We start from the raw sequence: 17,108 nt of genomic DNA on the forward strand, positions 1-17,108 counted from the left end.
GCATTTAGATAGAGTGTGTGAAATGACTTGTGATTAATATCTTAGTTTACTGCAATAGTGGCGAGCAGTTCCCAAGACGGATCTATTTACAGTGATCTAAACAGCAGCATACTTGTATATAAATGCTGGCTTCCTAAAACATGTATTCTTGCTCTTCTAAATTGTATTGTACGATGTTAAGAAGAGGGTCAATAAATAACCTTCGGGTGGGGTGGGGGACATCAGCAAGATTAATAAGGTGTTAAAGGGCATTTAAATTTGCCATTGTTTAGATCTGTTAAAAAATTGACCCCATTCAAAACTAGAATCAGATAAGAAACACTAATACCACAATATGATGTTAAACGTTCATAAAGGACATTAAATAAATCGTCAAGCAAAACTATAAGAAATGTCAAGTAAGCAGGTACTTCAGTGTTCTAATTATTATCAAGATATTGACAAAACAAATAGTGCCACATACAAAAAATCAATGCACAGAAGTGCAAAAGTACTCAAAGGAAAGGCATATTGCATTTAAACAAAAATACTGCACTGTGTTCAGTGTACTTATGTAATGTGGAGTTACATTCTACAAAGCCATTCTGGTTTCATGGTAAAAAGAAGCTCTAATGTTTTATCCACATTAAAAAAAAAAAAAGAAAAAAGATTCAGCTATCTGTGGTAGGATCTTGTTTTCATTAATCCAATTTATTCAGCAAATAAAGCCCTGTACTAATATGCCTACAAGGAAATATCAACAAAGTCTTCTCATAATCAAAAGGATATGCAGTTGGCTAAATTAATGTTAACTTTGGATAAGTTCAGGGGGCGTGACCCAGGGCTTTGCTATTTCCTAAATACACCTGTCTATCATTATTCACTTCCTATTTAAACCTAGTCACAGATCAGCTCTTTCTCTTGCGTTAGCTTATTTCCTCTTTCTCCCTCCTCATCCTCACTTTTTTCATATGCCACGTGCCTCTGAGTCGATCCCCTCTGGGGGGACAGGAATTCTAGGGGGGGAGAAAAGTGCGAGTCCCATAACTAACACTTATTTGTGTTCTTTCAGATTCTCTTTTCTTCTTTATGTCAAGGCTTCATTTTTCTTTTTTTTTTTTTTACCGATTTCAATTAAAGTTAATCTTCTAGTCATTGTTTACATTTCTGGGTGCTAAACAGGACTGATGAAGTGATAAATTAAAAATAAAAAAAGCACATTGAGTGAAGCATGTTCCTGGGAGCATGAAAATAGAGTTAAATCCAAAATATCATAGGCAACAGATTCTCAGCAGCATAATTCATTTACAATAATTTCACTTCAAACTGTTAAACAAATTGCGAATATTACTGTTCAACTACTACTAACCAAGCAAGATCAATTCAGTACGGCAATAACTTTCATATATCTACATTCCCAATATGCATTTCCAAAGAAGTCAGCAGACATGAATATATCTAATAACTGATTAATATGCACATTAAACAATAAATAGCTGTTCCAAGACAAACATGTTTTAACAGGTCCAGCAATACTGACAAGGAGAACCAGGTATATTTTCCACTTACTCGGGTTGGTCTTATACTTTCTGTACACTTCTGTGTCTTGACCTAGAAACCAGCCCACAAGAAACACAAATATAATCACTTAGACCTCAAGTGATTGAAGGGTTACAAAAATACAGTGAATGTGAGTGAACTCAGCCAAGAAGCAGGTATGTTTTTTGTAGCACTGTCCAAAAATGCATTAGACTTTCACTCCTGGAGATCAGGATTCAAATCCAACTCTGGTCACATGTAAAGTTAGTGTAGCTGTATCACTAATAGCTATCAATGTACAGTATAAACAAATACTAGTCAATTCAGCACAACATTGGATGGGCGGTGAAACTAAACTGCTCCATTTCTTCCTCCAAGTCAGGTTTAAGGCATAGGGAGGCAATGTGGGGAAGCTCACATCCCCACTGCTTGTGCTACCCTAAAGATGATACCATTCAATGCTATCTAGCACCATTGAAGCTCTGCAGATTGTCGTTGCCAATTTTATGTTTGCCAAGAATAGTCAATAAACTAATCAGAAGATAAGGACACATCTTAAAATTCCTATAAGTGCTATCATAAAAAAGACTAAATTTAAAACTATAAAATAATGGTTTTATTTATATTCATTGTTACGTTTTAGGCATACCCTGTGAGTCTATGCAATGGATAATGTAGGGTATAGAGCATACTGTTGTTCTCTCTCTGTTTGTGTAAGATCGGATCATCAGGTACTTGACTGGTCATTATGGGTGGAATAATTTATCACATTTGACTTATAAGGGTACAATCGATAAGGATGAGTATTGAAATTGTGATCATTTACCAAGGAGAAATACCTCATTGAGGTTCAGATCTTGTTAAATGCGGTCCTAAAGGCCAACACCAACATACATCCTCCCAGAGAGTACAGAATACAACAAAAGGATAAGAGAACATAAGCCAGAAGCCGATCTGACAGATCGCAAAAGCTTAACAATGTATGTTAATAACTTATATATCTCCCTGCAAGGATATAAATAAAACATTTATGTTCCATGAAAATCAGATCACTGTGACCTGCATCAAAAGCTTGTACAAGCATGTACCATCTCATAGCAAATGCCCGTCATGCATAGTTGCATCAACACCCTCAATTATCAAACTCTTCAGAGACTAGAACTGTGACCTACTATAAAAACAAAAGGATTCCAGTCATATACTCCTACATCATCAAGGCTCTGCCCATCCTACTCTACTGCATTCTCCTTAACCTAGTCACCACGTTACTGGATCTTCAGCTGATGCTGTATCCTTGCACTATTACACTACTGTTATGACATTGTAGGTATACATTTTTGTAATCCTAACTTGTTGAATCTTATTTCACATTGTGCTTTTGTAGTATAATTTGCACTTTTTGTAAACTATACTGTATTTAAATATTGACTTTGCATTGTAACTGTGTACTGCCCTGCAATGCCTATAAGTCGCCTTGGATAAAGGAATCTGCCAAATAAATAAATAATAATGATTAAAAAAAATTAAAAAAAACTCACTGTATCCCCTGAGAGTCATGCAATAATTGCGATATGGAATCTGATTTTAGGGTTCTTATAGTAAAACTATGAATCTTAGTAGTAAAACAACTATCATATTATGAATCCTACACCAAAAGAACGACCCAATTTTACTGTATAGGATTCTTGTAAGTATGAGTTCTGATACTCAGATACCTTGTGTTAAGTAATGCCTTAATGCCTAGTTATAGTATAGTGTGACATATCAATGATGGGGAATACATGAATCAAAGACATTGGGCTTTATTTTCAAAGCATTTCCCCTATTCTTTAATTAATGCCTTTTTTTTTGAAAGGATGAAAAAGCAAACATTCAAGAGAACTTGAAATACATATCTTAATTGTCTGGTTCTAGTTTTTGTGTAAATTATTATTATTAGTATTAGTATTAGTATTAGTATTATCATTATCATTATCATTATCATTATTATTATTATTATTATTATTATTATTATTATTATTATTATTATTATTATTAGTATTAGTAGTAGTAGTAGTAGTATTGTTGTTGTTGTTAAAGACTGAAGTAAACACTTTAAAATAGGGTCAGATGCCTTTTTCAAAAGTGATAACCCACAATATTGCTTTTTAAAAGATTACACAAGACGTGTTGACCACAGTCTGACAACATCTGAGAAAATGAGTTGGGCCGCTATTAGAGAACCAGGCAGCCGGAGAGCAGGCCGTTCTTTCACTTGTGTGCCCAGCTGGATTACAGAAATTAAAAGACAGCAGCTGGTTGGCTGAATACGGTTCCTGTGCGTGTCAAATGTTTCATATTAAGAAATGCAGTGAGAAATTGAAACTAAACTGCAGGATGAATTCAGGACTAGGGAACTGGAGTAGTACAAAAAAAAAAAAAAAAAAACCTTTAGCATTCACTTTCTCATCAAATGCTTTGGGATCTGGAGGTCAGATGCAGGGTGGTCTGAAAGCTGCTGTGGGATAATGGTATAATGTTGAAGCTGTCTGGTTTATGAAGGTTCTCTGCATGATAAGAACTGTGTGGAGGTTCCAAGTCAGCACTAACTGAGCAACAACAGCTTCATGAGCTGAATATAGCGCAGAGTGTGGCAAAGAAAATGTAATTGATAATGAAAAATGACTGATAACACTGTGTAACAATTTTTTTTTTTTTTTTTTTTTTTCCTGGGTAGTAAGTGTTATTTCCTAATTGCTTGTGCCTCAAAAGTATAGAAAATGACTACAAAAGATTTAGAAGCGAGTAGTTTTTCGAGATTTACGATTATACTGTATTTACAGTATAATCGTAAATCTCGAAAAACTACTCGCTTCTAAATCTTTTGTAGTCATTTTTGTATTACTTTAGTATAAATACATGTTAATTTGGATTCATATGTTGTTTTTTTCTGACTTTATGTGAACGAAAAGACACACATTTGCCCGTTTTCCCACTGGAAATAGTGATATTTTGAAATATCACTGTCCTGGTCACAAAAGCAAAGTTTGTTGGGAATAATAGCCATTTTCTATACTTTTGAGGCATAAGCAATTAGGAAATAACACTTAGTACCCAGGAACAAAAATTGTGTTACATAGTGTAATAAATAATCAATTATGACTTAGATTTAATGAGCAAAACTAAAGTCTGAGCCTAAAAGATACTACAGTACTATGATAAAAAAAATAAACATTAATTATGTAACTAGTGCAGTCTTTCGTTCTCCCATCTGAGATAACGAAGGGTTCCTATTTATGTAGTACAGATTATATGAAGTTATGACATAACACACTAAAATCACAATTGACAGAAATAAATCTAACCTATTCGGTACAGTATTGGCATCTTCACTCAAAATGAAGGCAGATTTGAATAAAAACAAGACTAAGAAATGTAATTGTGTTTATTGGTAGAGAAACAGAGTTTCCTTCTCCCAAATCATGCCAATGCCTACATATTCTGTGGGTAAAACATGTACAAACAAACAAACAAAATAAATAAAACACTCCTATACCTGTTGAAAGGTGATGTATAAATATGTATTTTACTTGACATTAACAATGAAAGATAATTGCATTATGCCCCATCTCAAATCTGTAACAGCAAAACAAAACACCACTGATGTGGCTAATTTAACTTTAAAGGGTAAGCAGACACACATCAATCAGAAAGAGGTCAATCCCTAGCTTTAGCTTCTGTTGGAAGTCAAAAATCACAGCGAGCCTACCTCAGCACAAAGAAAACAGATCTTTTCATTTTAGAATTGCCTAAAATGACAACCCTATCATTGTACTGTAAGGTTTCTTGCTTTGTGCTCTGCTAGACTACAAATGCCCCAAGCCTTTTAAACATCAACCGGGTATTGTTTGCTTTACATGTGAGAGACTCCCTTTTTCCAATTTAATACAAAATATATTAAAAGCTATGAATGCTTAAACATTAATATCTAGGTTCTTAGCTTAATATCTAGTAGTTGTATCCATTTAAATGTGAAAAAGAGCTTCATTCTGCATTCTAACACACAATCTCACATCCCATATTACACTGTATGTGGTCAATTTCCCCTTCAGTAAGCGACAACTGGAGATATATTCACATGACTAAATAAAGAAATAAATAAAACAATGGAAGCACAGAAGGAAATCAGTGATCTAGACTACAAAATGAAGCAATGCCATACAGTGAAATGGATGCTACAAACCCAGTCATGTAGACACTTAACTGGAATGGAGTGTAAGCAGAATTAATCTAATGTTTTAATGACTGTGAATATAGTAAGACATCTTCTTCAAGTACAATTCCATCCCCACTAAACATTAAATTGAAGGCAATATTTACCACCTCATTAATTTGCACTGAAGTCCAAAGTGGTTGGCTCTGTGACATGTAATTTTACATATTGCACTCATTGGTGAATTAATTGTCACGGCTTATTATTAGGTTTCAAAGCCAAAGGCTGGGAACCCTATTGCTATTGTTAAGATTTGATTTATTTATTTATTTATTTATTTATTTATTTATTAATTATTTTTCTTCCCAAAACTTTAAACTGCTGCTGCTTCAAAGCTGTGTGACTGATTAGGTTCTGACTTGGCAGTTAACAAGCTGGATACTTTGGCTGTCGGATGCTGAAAAAATTTTGATGCGTCCTTGCAATTGGCACCGTGATGCAATTTTTCGATAAAACCTCTCAAAATCTTCTTCTTGGGAACCGGTGAAGCGATTGATCTGAAACTTGGCATATATCATCAGCATCCAAACCCGCATCAAGCTGGCGAAGCAGAAGTTGCTGTGATAAGTTTTAATGTCAAAATGCCTGCCACAAATTTTATCGAAACGCGCCCCTAAAAACAAACTGATGCTATTGAACACCGTTTCACCAACAAACTCCAAACATGGTAGTTATTGTCCCAGTAACAATGGAATACAAACATGTCAAAATGGTTATGTTTTATTAAACAAGATGGCCGCCAGGTGTATGTTTACGTCTGAAATTTAAAACGGCCTCAGTTGACAAATGGTTTTATTGACTAACTCGAAACTTCACAAGCATCATCCTTGACACTGTAACAATACAACTGACTTTTAAGAAACTTGCGTTAAACAAGATGGCTGCCTCACGCATTTTTGAAAAAAAAAAACTTTCAAAATCTTCTTCTGTGGAACAGTTGAAGTTGCTGATTTTAAACTTGGCACATTGAGAACTAAAAACGCTTAGACGGGCACTTGGGAGCCGTAAAACTGCCTGGCAGTTCTAGTTATTATTATTATTAGTATACATGCCAACAGTCTTTATATGGTTGGGACATTCCTGATTTCCGAGTAAATGTCCCGCATCCCGACGCATAGGAAGAAAGTCTCAATATTTATTCTTGGAAATTCTTCACAGCTCTAGGGCGTTCACTCTCGATGTCCGTAGTGTTTTTTTTTCTCTCTATCTTTAGTGGCTGCTGACCCTTGTGCACTGCACTGTCTTGTGTGCACATGACCTGATCTCAGTTTATTGACATATGTCATATCCAGTCATATTGGAGAAGTGTATTGTTTCCGTCCTACTGCTGCAATTCGATTTGATGCGAATGATTTATAGTATAACATGGGAGCCAATGGAACGTGAGCAAATTGAGTTAGCTACCCCCTCGCTGGTGTCTTGCTGAACAGTTTCCAAATGTTGTCAAGTATGTATTATTAATGGAAGGGTACAAGTTGAATAAAAGCAAACACTAATCTGACTACGCTTAAATATGGAAGGTTAGATCTGCATCCAAAACTTCAATAAAGACTGGCTTCTCATTGGTCAGCGGGGATGATCAGGTTTGAACTGTTTGGTTAGGTTCCCTGCTGTTTAGAAATATGCAATCTGCTCTGCACTGGCTCCCTTGCCATGCAAAGTCCCTCTTCTGCATAAGGCCACCTGCTTCCAAAGCAAACCTACAGCTATGGCCAAATGTTTTGCATCACCTAGAATTTTAGAACTGAGACATCCTTTTGTTTTTTTAAACTATATAAACATAATTTAGACCTTTCATTTAAAATCATGAACTCAAACAAACCACAAAATGATATCACAAAAGTTTACTGAAAGCCATAATAGTAGTACAGTATTACACGTTGTCACATTTTTAATCACTTTTTCGTTATGTGGTCAAACTTTAAATCAAAGCAAATAGTTTGACACCTACGATCTGTGGGAAAACTATGAACAAGCTCTGATTTAGGGCTTTAGTTTTTTTGTTTTTAGGGTTCTGACTTGTGCTGACCAAAAGTAGCCTCAATACGAACAGTGTTCAGGATAAAACCAAACCAAAGTAGCGAGTCTCTGTTGAATTAAGGAAGTGACAGTAGGACAGTGGTCTTTCAATGTCACCTGTGTGAGCTAGACCCCCAATCAGTGGTTTAAGAGTGTAGGAATCTTCTGCAAAAAACTCTAGATATCTTTTGCTCTAGTTTGTCCTTCAGAAACTTAATTCTGTTCAAGGAAATGGCGAATATCAAACTGAAAGTACACAGTGAGAGACCTGATCATGACATGGTTTGAGACATGCCTTCAACCTCTAAGAGTTGAAGCAAGGATTAAAACTACCCAATAATCCATACTGAGAGCACTAAAAAATAAATAAATAAAACCAGTCAGCACACTTTGATTTCAAAGCTCAGTGACATATGTTGGATGTTTCTTCCTGAATGCGTTCTGAAAACAATTAAGTATATTATTATTATTATTTACTTAACCCATTGAGTACTGCCAGAATATTATCTTTGTGGAGAACTTAACTCAGCAAAATAAAACATACACTCACAGTATGTTTTTACTTACATCTTATTTTATATGTAATGGATTTAAAAGGTGCATAATGCGCTTAATAATTGTAAGGAGATTAAAACACAGACATCTGTGGGTGTTTGACTCAGGATGTGATGACATTAAATGCACAAAGTCCTTCGCCCCAGGTTCAAACTGAACAAACCTAGTGCTCCCTGCTTATGAGGATAGAGATCAATAAAGATGAACTAAGCAGATTATAACATGCAACCAGCTAACTCAAGGATCACACTAATGAATCACACTTTTGGTTGATTCAGTGGGGACTGGAGATACCACTGGTGTTATTTTATTTTATTTATTTTTTGCTCCGTTGGTCAAAATGTGTCATTTTAAGTTAACAGCAGTTAACAGTCACATTTTAAATCTCCTCTCTCGAGATGCGGTCTTCTGTATTAAACTGCTAAAAACCCAGCCTTTCAATAAAACTCAACACAATAAGTGGTGTTGTTACATAGTAACTACATTGTAACTAAACAACTGCCGTACATGTGAAAATACAGCACAATAATACAGAAGACAGTAGCAACTGCTAACACTTTTCCTTTTGTAATTAAGCAATTTGTTACATTGTAACCACACATCCAAAACTAAGTATTGTGCTGTTAGTCGGTTTAATTCTGTAGATGGTTAAGGCACTGAAGATGTTGTCTATGTGCAAAATGTTTTTTAGTTTCTCTAAGCCATGATTACTTTTTTTTTTATTTATTACGTCATTTTTTCTCTCCTGATGTTCTTTTATTTTTTTATTTTTTTTTACATTTTTGCATAATGATTAACGGAGAACACAAAAAAAAAAAAAGGATCCTGCAGGATGGGTTCCAGAATAGCAACCAACTGAGTTTCTTCAACTAAGCTGGTGTGGTTAACCCGACAACCAAAACTAAACTTTGGGACCCTCTGATAAATCTGCTGAAGATAACAGTGGAAATGAGTGTTTGAATGAAAATGAAAACAAGAACAGATTGAAGATGATGAAATCAATATAGTAACAAGAGTGCCAAGCCTTCTGTTGCTGAGTACAGTGACTAACTCTGAGCTGTGTGGTCTGAGAGCCCTTATCACTAGAATCATGAATGAATTTTGAAGTACAAGTGGTCGATATTAATTAACATGTCACCACTCTTATGTTTTTACTCAAATGCCAACAACTGCAAATGCAAACAAGATCATTTTTGTGCTATATTTAAAAAGGACAAGCTTTCAATGGTTTGAATTTGTCAAAACTTTACTCCTTTAAGTTTTTGTGACATTCCATGTGTCGTTAAGTTGGGATTTATTTGTGTGGGGTTTCGCCCTGAACAAATCTGTCAGTTCTAAGAAGATCTATAATGTGCCACCCTGTGTTTGCCTGTTGCAGCTTCATTGGTTCAAGACCCTGCGCAAACACGCTAGACTTCAAGCTTTAAAGCAGTGCTAACTCCCTGAATGATGATCTAATTTTGATGCATTCACCACATAAAACAAGGGATCATTTCTAAGTGAAATTCTTCAGTTGACAATGCAGATTATTTTAGAAATATGTTTCCCATGCAGATTATCGCATGCATGACTATCTTTCAGTCCCTGCTGATTTATTATGTACAAAAACTTAAAATATCCACTGATCATGTCCTACATCAGAACAAAATGGACTGTTAAAAAAGTCACCGTTCATATTCAGCAAAACTAGGTTTCAATAAAGCTAATAACTGTTTGTCAAAAAATGAAGAAAAGATAATACTTTGTTATAAATTAGTTCCTTCATTTCTTAAGTCATTTTATTGTTCAGTGCTGTAAAACCTCCCTAAAAATAATAATACAAAACTAAAAGAAAATAATAAGACTGCAAACTTAAAGGAGTCATTTTTGTAGTTGTTCATATATTTTGATTAATTATTTCAAATTCTAATGGTTTGAACAACAGTCAGCGTTATAGATATTCAAAGGAATGACAGAAACACTGAAAGAAAAATGTTCATCCCAATAAAAGAGAAAAATAAAATAAACACTTTGTCTATTTAAAGAAACACAGAGAACGGCTAGATAAAACAACACAAGGATCAAAGATATTCACATCAAAAGCATGTGCACTATGTCTCTTGTTGGTTTTGGACTGGTAATGCAGTCATTGCGAAACCAACTTGAAACATAAATGATTGTGTGTGATAATATATTTTTGCCCATATATTATTTTATTTTTATATACAAAACAAAATAAGAAACAACTGCAATATGTTCATGTACCGACCCTCACATGACTGAATCATACAGTTTGTTATGAAAATGGCTATGGTTTCCTCATAGCTCTATAAACCTGTCCTAAAGTTAATGGAAGGAGATTGCTATTAAAATAAAGGTTTTAATTGAGTTAAAAAAGTTAGCAATCATACTCTGCTTAAATAATTAATTTCCCAAAGTAGGGCTTAAACTAACACAATTTAAACCAAGGATGTACAAATATAAAGTGACTGTGTGAATATGAAAGAATTGACGGCAACTAACATTATATATATATGTGTGTGTGTGTGTGTGTGTGTGTGTGTGTGTGTGTGTGTGTAACCCATATTGTTTCATTCGACTTGAAATTATAAAGCATTTCTAATTAGTATTTATTTCTGTACTGCACTGTTATCAGCTCTGAAGAACTTAAAATAAATAAATAAACGCGATGTGCTGTGGAAATTCCTATCCAGTTTTCAAGTTATTATCTTGCTATGTCCCGCGGGAGTGACAATCAGGTTGGATGAATTATGAATACTCGGTAATTGTTGACAATTACGACAAACATATGTGATGTACTCTGAATACTATCCGGGAACGGGTAATCAGAAGAACCCTGCAAAAAACGGCTTCTAGTGTTTAGAAAAACTTGTCATAAAATATGTTGCCACTAATATTAGGACATGATAGCAACAGGTACCTGCATCTAAAACTTTACTTTTATTCCAGACGCTATATCCAGCATGGATTAATATTATTTTAGAAATTTTAGCCCAATTGCAATAACATAAAATAAAACATATCTGGTTTTGTCAAGTAAGTTTTTGGCAGAGCAAGGGTGCATATTTGTGAATGTGTTATATTTATTTTCACTCAGCTGTTTTCACTTATTTAAAAAAAAAAAAAACAGATTCTGGTTTATTGTGAATTTACATCTTACACTTAAACTGTTTTAAAACAAAAACAAAAGGCACATAAAGGCAATGTTTATTTTTGCTAGGAGATCGTGTCAGGACACAATACTCTGGCAATGTTACGCTCATAGCTGTAATGCTGCATTAGCGACTGCCTCGTTTTTGTGTGTTGGCCTCAATTTAATAATCGACTCCGACAGCTTTAGCCGCCTGGCATATTTCAAGTAGTTAACATCGACGTGCAGTTACGTGCACTTTATTTTAGACACAGGCTGCGTTCTCTAACCATTACCTTCCTGTCTCTAATGTACCATAAATAACTATTTCATGTCCTGCCTTACTTCCCATAGTAGGCTACTTGTCAATTACCATTGTTAATATTATCCTTGTCACTTCCAAGTTAAAATGTCACTTCCGCCCTATAACCTGTGCAAAATCCATTATAATTCCTTGCAACACACATTTTCACGTTATAAGTATTATCTCAAGAAAAATTTATTTTAAGAATGTAGTTGATACAAAATATATGCTTCCCGTTTCCTGCAATAATAATCTATTTTTGGGGTACACCTGAGCCCTTGCACTTCTTTAGATGCCTTGCATTCCCGTGACTATTCCTAATGTTGTCCTGGCTGCCAAGTTGTTCATAAAAAAAAAAAAAAAAAAAAAAAAAAAAACACCTTGCTCATTGTACAGTATATGGTGCATAAATTTTCAGACCTTGTCTCCGTAGCCTCCTTTTCCTGAGGCCGAAGATTCTGACTTTGGAGAAAATATCGACCAGGTTCCCATTGCAGAGCCCCCGGTTCTTGCTAGGACTCTTCTTTCTTCTCCGATTGAGGGCGGGCCGGTCAAGGTGCTGCTCCCGAGCCTGTCTCTTCTGCCGGATCAAACCGCTGGCAATCGCCGCTGCCATGTCTCAAAAAACAATTCGACACTAACTGACAGGCTCCCCGGTGCAGGTTCGCTACAAAATAGTTTGTGTTGTTTGGTTTCTTTACTGACCCATGGTTTTAGCTAATGTGTCCCAGTAGTTATTATTTCATATATTAAATACGCGTGTCAATTCCAAATGTCTGATTAAAGCCTTTTTTTCTTTTGAGAGATGCATTTACACAGTTTTCCCATATTTAATTCATACCAGGTCATCTTGCCAAGGCAGATATCCCTTAAACCTTGAAAGAAGCTGGAACAGGGTTGGTAATGACTATGTTAAAATGACCCATGCCTGCATATTTCCTTTCGGTCCAAAGTCTATTCAGTCCGGCGAATTGGCAGAGGAGTCTCAACCGGTTTAAAATCACAATCGAATCTTTTTCGAATCTAATTTCCACATTCTTATACGTGCTGAATTTCCCACGTCTGTTTTCAGAACTCAGCACGCTGGACAGCAATTTTCATACCTGAGCGCAATCAGCCACCAAAATAAAAGCAATTTTCTTGTAATTATTACGTCTGAAGGACGCCTACTTGCCATCCAGTGGTGAGTTGTGATTGCTATATCCCTTCTTAGATATTCACCAAGTTGAATTGCAATCCGCACCAGTTTGTTAAAAAGGGGCGATTGCACCCAGCCATCATAACAAGTCTATTCTTCTTGCCCGTTTTTATCATTGTTAACTACCAGTTGCCAAAATAAACAAATTTGCTAACAGGCGTCGATGTCAGTTTTACCTGTGTTTCGGTAACTTCCATACACGACAGTGTTTCCTGAAGCATTTCCATTCAAGCTGTCTTCTTGTAATTCATTGTACACAGCATTTACTAAATAGTCTCTCCTGAAAATACGACTGCTTAGATTTTCCACAAACGCTGACTAAGGTTTTTTGTTTGTTTGTTTTTAATCGTGTGTAACAAAAGCTGGTGTGCTCTTGCGAAGGTTACGTTTTACAGCAGATCACAAATTAATAAACTTCAGGAGACTCACATGAGCAGATGCAAAATTAAGCCTTTATGGATACGCATTTCAAAGTGATCATATATATATGTATAGGTCAATAAAGCAAAAACAAAACAATAAAATAAAACACAAAAGACACGGCAACAGGGTGCTCTTTCTCTCAACGCCGAGCCACACTTCGCTTTATATCCAGTCTCCCGCTCGGAAAAATAAAACAGACCGAAGGAAAAAAAAAGGCTCTCTGCTTCTGGGTGTACAAATCTGTTACCTTCTGCGAATCAAGAACCTCAACAAGTATTAATGACTTACTCCTCCTTTTCCCCAGTCCGTCCTCTTGTCGGTAACATGGCACAAAATCGTGCCATCAGAATGATTTATCACAGTCAAGAATCTCAATGCAAGCACACGGATGCTGCTCAGTATATGAGCTGGTAGTAAAAATCAACACTTAATGTAAGGCAGCTTCAGCAAGAACAAACGCCCCCGCTTCAAACGAGATCACACTGGGAACCTCTATACCTACTGCATGGCACATTACTCTACGGAAACTTTATTCAATAAAAGGTATTGCAATATGAACAGTTACCAAGTTCATTCCTCTCGCTTACAGTAGCCTACAAGTTAATAATTTCACATAAAAGTGCAGCAAGCACGAAGAAATGCAAAAACCTTTAATTTCATCAGAAGTCATGCATTTAAAGTAAACTGGCAGTTACAGGTACTATTACACATCGCACTGACCTTATATACGACAGGCGATGTATGTACTCGTTAACTAGTTTAATACCAATTGTCTATTAAGGTTATATGTCAATATCATTCACGTTTCGAGTTTTTACCTCACCGTTCCAAGACCGGTATGATGTTTATTAAAATTTTAGAGACACGTTGCATAAAACACAGTGTGTATAAACACAAATGTCAAAACAATGCGTGACACATTTTCACATGAAAATAAATGTTTTTCACATACAGTAGGAGGAACGCTTAATCAAAAGCTAAGGTTAACCAGAGTACAGCGTCGAACATAAAGACGACTGTGCCACAGTAAATGTATTTGTCAATCAATTGTGTTATTCATGGTTGCTTTTTTAAATTGGAAATCTTAGAATCTAAGACATATCCTCTGTGACATTTAAAATCGCTACCAGCTGATCTTATTTACTCGTTAATCATTTTTTTATAAACATGAAATAGTTAGATGATCTGTCTTTTAGTATTGTGACGATGTTTCGATTAAAAAAAAAAAAAGAATAATGATATGCTTGAGTACATTTTTAAATGATCTAATCTGCACATTTTACAGGACCATGGTCAGCAACTGGCATTGCCTTTGATAAAAGTTATTCTGCACCATAGTTTCAGAACCAGGGCACGGCTTTTATATGATTATTATTATTATTATTATTATTATTATTATTATTATTATTATTATTATTATTATTATTATCTTACATTTATTTTCCAGGATATTACATTTATGAATACCAAATCAAATTATGACTCTAGCCAAACTGGTATAGTAGTATTGCACGTATTGGATACAGAGCAAGCATACACTCAACGTCTGTCATCACTTCTGATTTACATGCACATCGCTTATGAAACTCCAAACGAAACACAAGATAAAACTCGCGAGAGCCATCTGCTGTTTCTCCTAGTAATGTAAAAAGCCTGTAGGGTGATAACGACATTGGCTGCCAAGTTGCTAGCTCTAAAACACTTATTTAATTTGTCAATGGTGAAAATATCCCAGAAAACCTGCTTTATTTTGGATAAAAAAATAGCAGGCTAAAGGTAGAAACAAGAGTCATGAAAATTCTAAGTTGAAAGCAATCTAACACACGGTGCACTTTTATGTTCTGCAATGTCACTAATAAGCTCTGACATTACAATGTTTGTGTAGTATCTTAAAACATTTAGTCGACAGAACTATTATTATTATTATTATTATTATTACTAACTTTTTAAAAGTTAATTAGATCCTATGCGTATCTACAAGAAAGTCAGTAAATGCCACTTATTCCCAACAACAAGCTCAAGCTGCAGTTATACATTGCACCACCAGTGGACACTATCAGCCCAATAATAATTCCACAGAATTCTGCACAGCAGCAAAGTGGTCTATAATCATGGAGAAATAACCCAAAAAGACAGTAGTTTTACAAAAAATGAATTAGCCCCATAGCACAACATAACACTACATATGTACAGCAGATGTCGTCCATTCACGCATTTATTTGGACACAGTTGACAGTTAACAGGATGATTAGGTGACACTAAAACAACAAAAATGCAGTGTAGTATGTGTTGCCAGTCTACAAACATATAGTGAATAGAGTAAGAGCATTTTGAAAACCCAATCTTAGCAGGTATATTACATCCCAGAAAATACAATCTCAAACTTTTCCACAAAATATATCACCATGAAATGCGATCAGCTAGCACATACTTATACGTGGCTCGACTTTAAGATCCAGTGTCTGCTCCAGTGAGGAAATTGATCTCTACATAATGCATGGGTGCAGATGATGCAGGTGTTATTGTATTGTACTTTCTTTGGGGAACAAAACTTGACACCCTGTAATTCAAATATGTTCTCTCTCTCTCTCTCTCTCTCTCTCTCTCTCTCTCTCTCTCAGCTTTAACAATTATTGAATTGAAACAAACAATCCTTTATGTGTGGTTGTGTGTATTTACACTGTAAATCACAAGACACGCGATAGACAGTGTCAGTAAACAAACCCTTTGAACACAAACAAGGTTCAACTTTACTGTAAGTAGCCAAATAGTTTGAAAAAGGTGTCTGTACTACAAGGCGTCTGTATTACAATATATCTGTACTGCAATGTGTCTGTATTACAATATATCTGTACTACAATGTATCTGTACTACAATATGACAGGGTACCCTACTCTGACATTTAAGTTGGCACTTGTAACCCAGGTATACAATATACCCTATCAAAAACAGAAACACGATGAAACTAGTGTATCTATATTCTAAAAATACCGTACACAAAAATAAAATAATGGTTTACAGCATACATACACTGACTGTAATATCTTAATATGCAAACCAGAGCTGAACATTTAAAAAAAAACATGATCAAGTCAAAAACTAATACATTTTGGAAAACAAATATGAAACAAATTGATGTAAAACACATTCTATAGATGTGGTAACACTATGCTTTTTTCCATATGTGATGCTTTTGTTTCATTTGGAAATGGTTGATTTATTGTAGAAATATTAGTATCATTACAAACATTTGCTATTGTCAATTACTGTACTTATTGTAAGATGTATCTTATTTTTTTCTTCTATGTAATCTACGCAACTAAATATAGAAACACAAACAATCACACAGTTCTTTTCTGTAGTTACTGTGCGCAGTGCGATGTGTTAAATTATATATTCTTCCCAGGAGTAACCACAACACATTGAAGCAGAAGTACATTTATTAGTTGCAAGATGGAAAGGCTTAATTCACTCTGAACTAACCACATCCCCCAAAGGCTCCACTTAAAAACTATGTGATTTTTTAATAAAAAAGTAGCATGACAGCCTCAGAAAGGAGATTCTGAGTCAGGAAAGCTGCAGTGAATTTAATTACAAATACTGAAAACACAAAACAAAGAAACAAAGGATCTGAAATAAAAGGTTAAACAAAACAATACTTGCTTTCCTTTAAATGAATGAGTGTGCTTGTCCAGGCTCTTTCCAGACT

The 17,108-nt window shown here is 35.1% G+C and overlaps 1 protein-coding gene across 3 annotated transcripts in view; it reads right to left on the reverse strand.

Annotated features, from left to right (window-relative positions):
- LOC121320697 (fibroblast growth factor 14) overlaps positions 1–17,108 on the reverse strand; it is a 168,207-nt gene that overhangs the window by 33,447 nt on the left and 117,652 nt on the right. The window contains exon 1 of one of the 3 annotated variants that reach the window (XM_041259268.1): positions 12,199–13,312. The exons of the other annotated variants lie outside the window; for them this stretch is intronic. Within the exon in view, the coding sequence (XP_041115202.1) occupies positions 12,199–12,394 (196 nt within the window). The 5' untranslated portion in view covers positions 12,395–13,312. Of the gene's footprint in view, positions 1–12,198; positions 13,313–17,108 lie in introns of those variants that run through there. 3 annotated transcript variants of the gene reach the window in all.

The sequence above is a fragment of the Polyodon spathula genome, chromosome 9 (assembly GCF_017654505.1).
Source record: "Polyodon spathula isolate WHYD16114869_AA chromosome 9, ASM1765450v1, whole genome shotgun sequence".
NCBI classification, from domain to species: Eukaryota; Metazoa; Chordata; class Actinopteri; order Acipenseriformes; family Polyodontidae; genus Polyodon; species Polyodon spathula.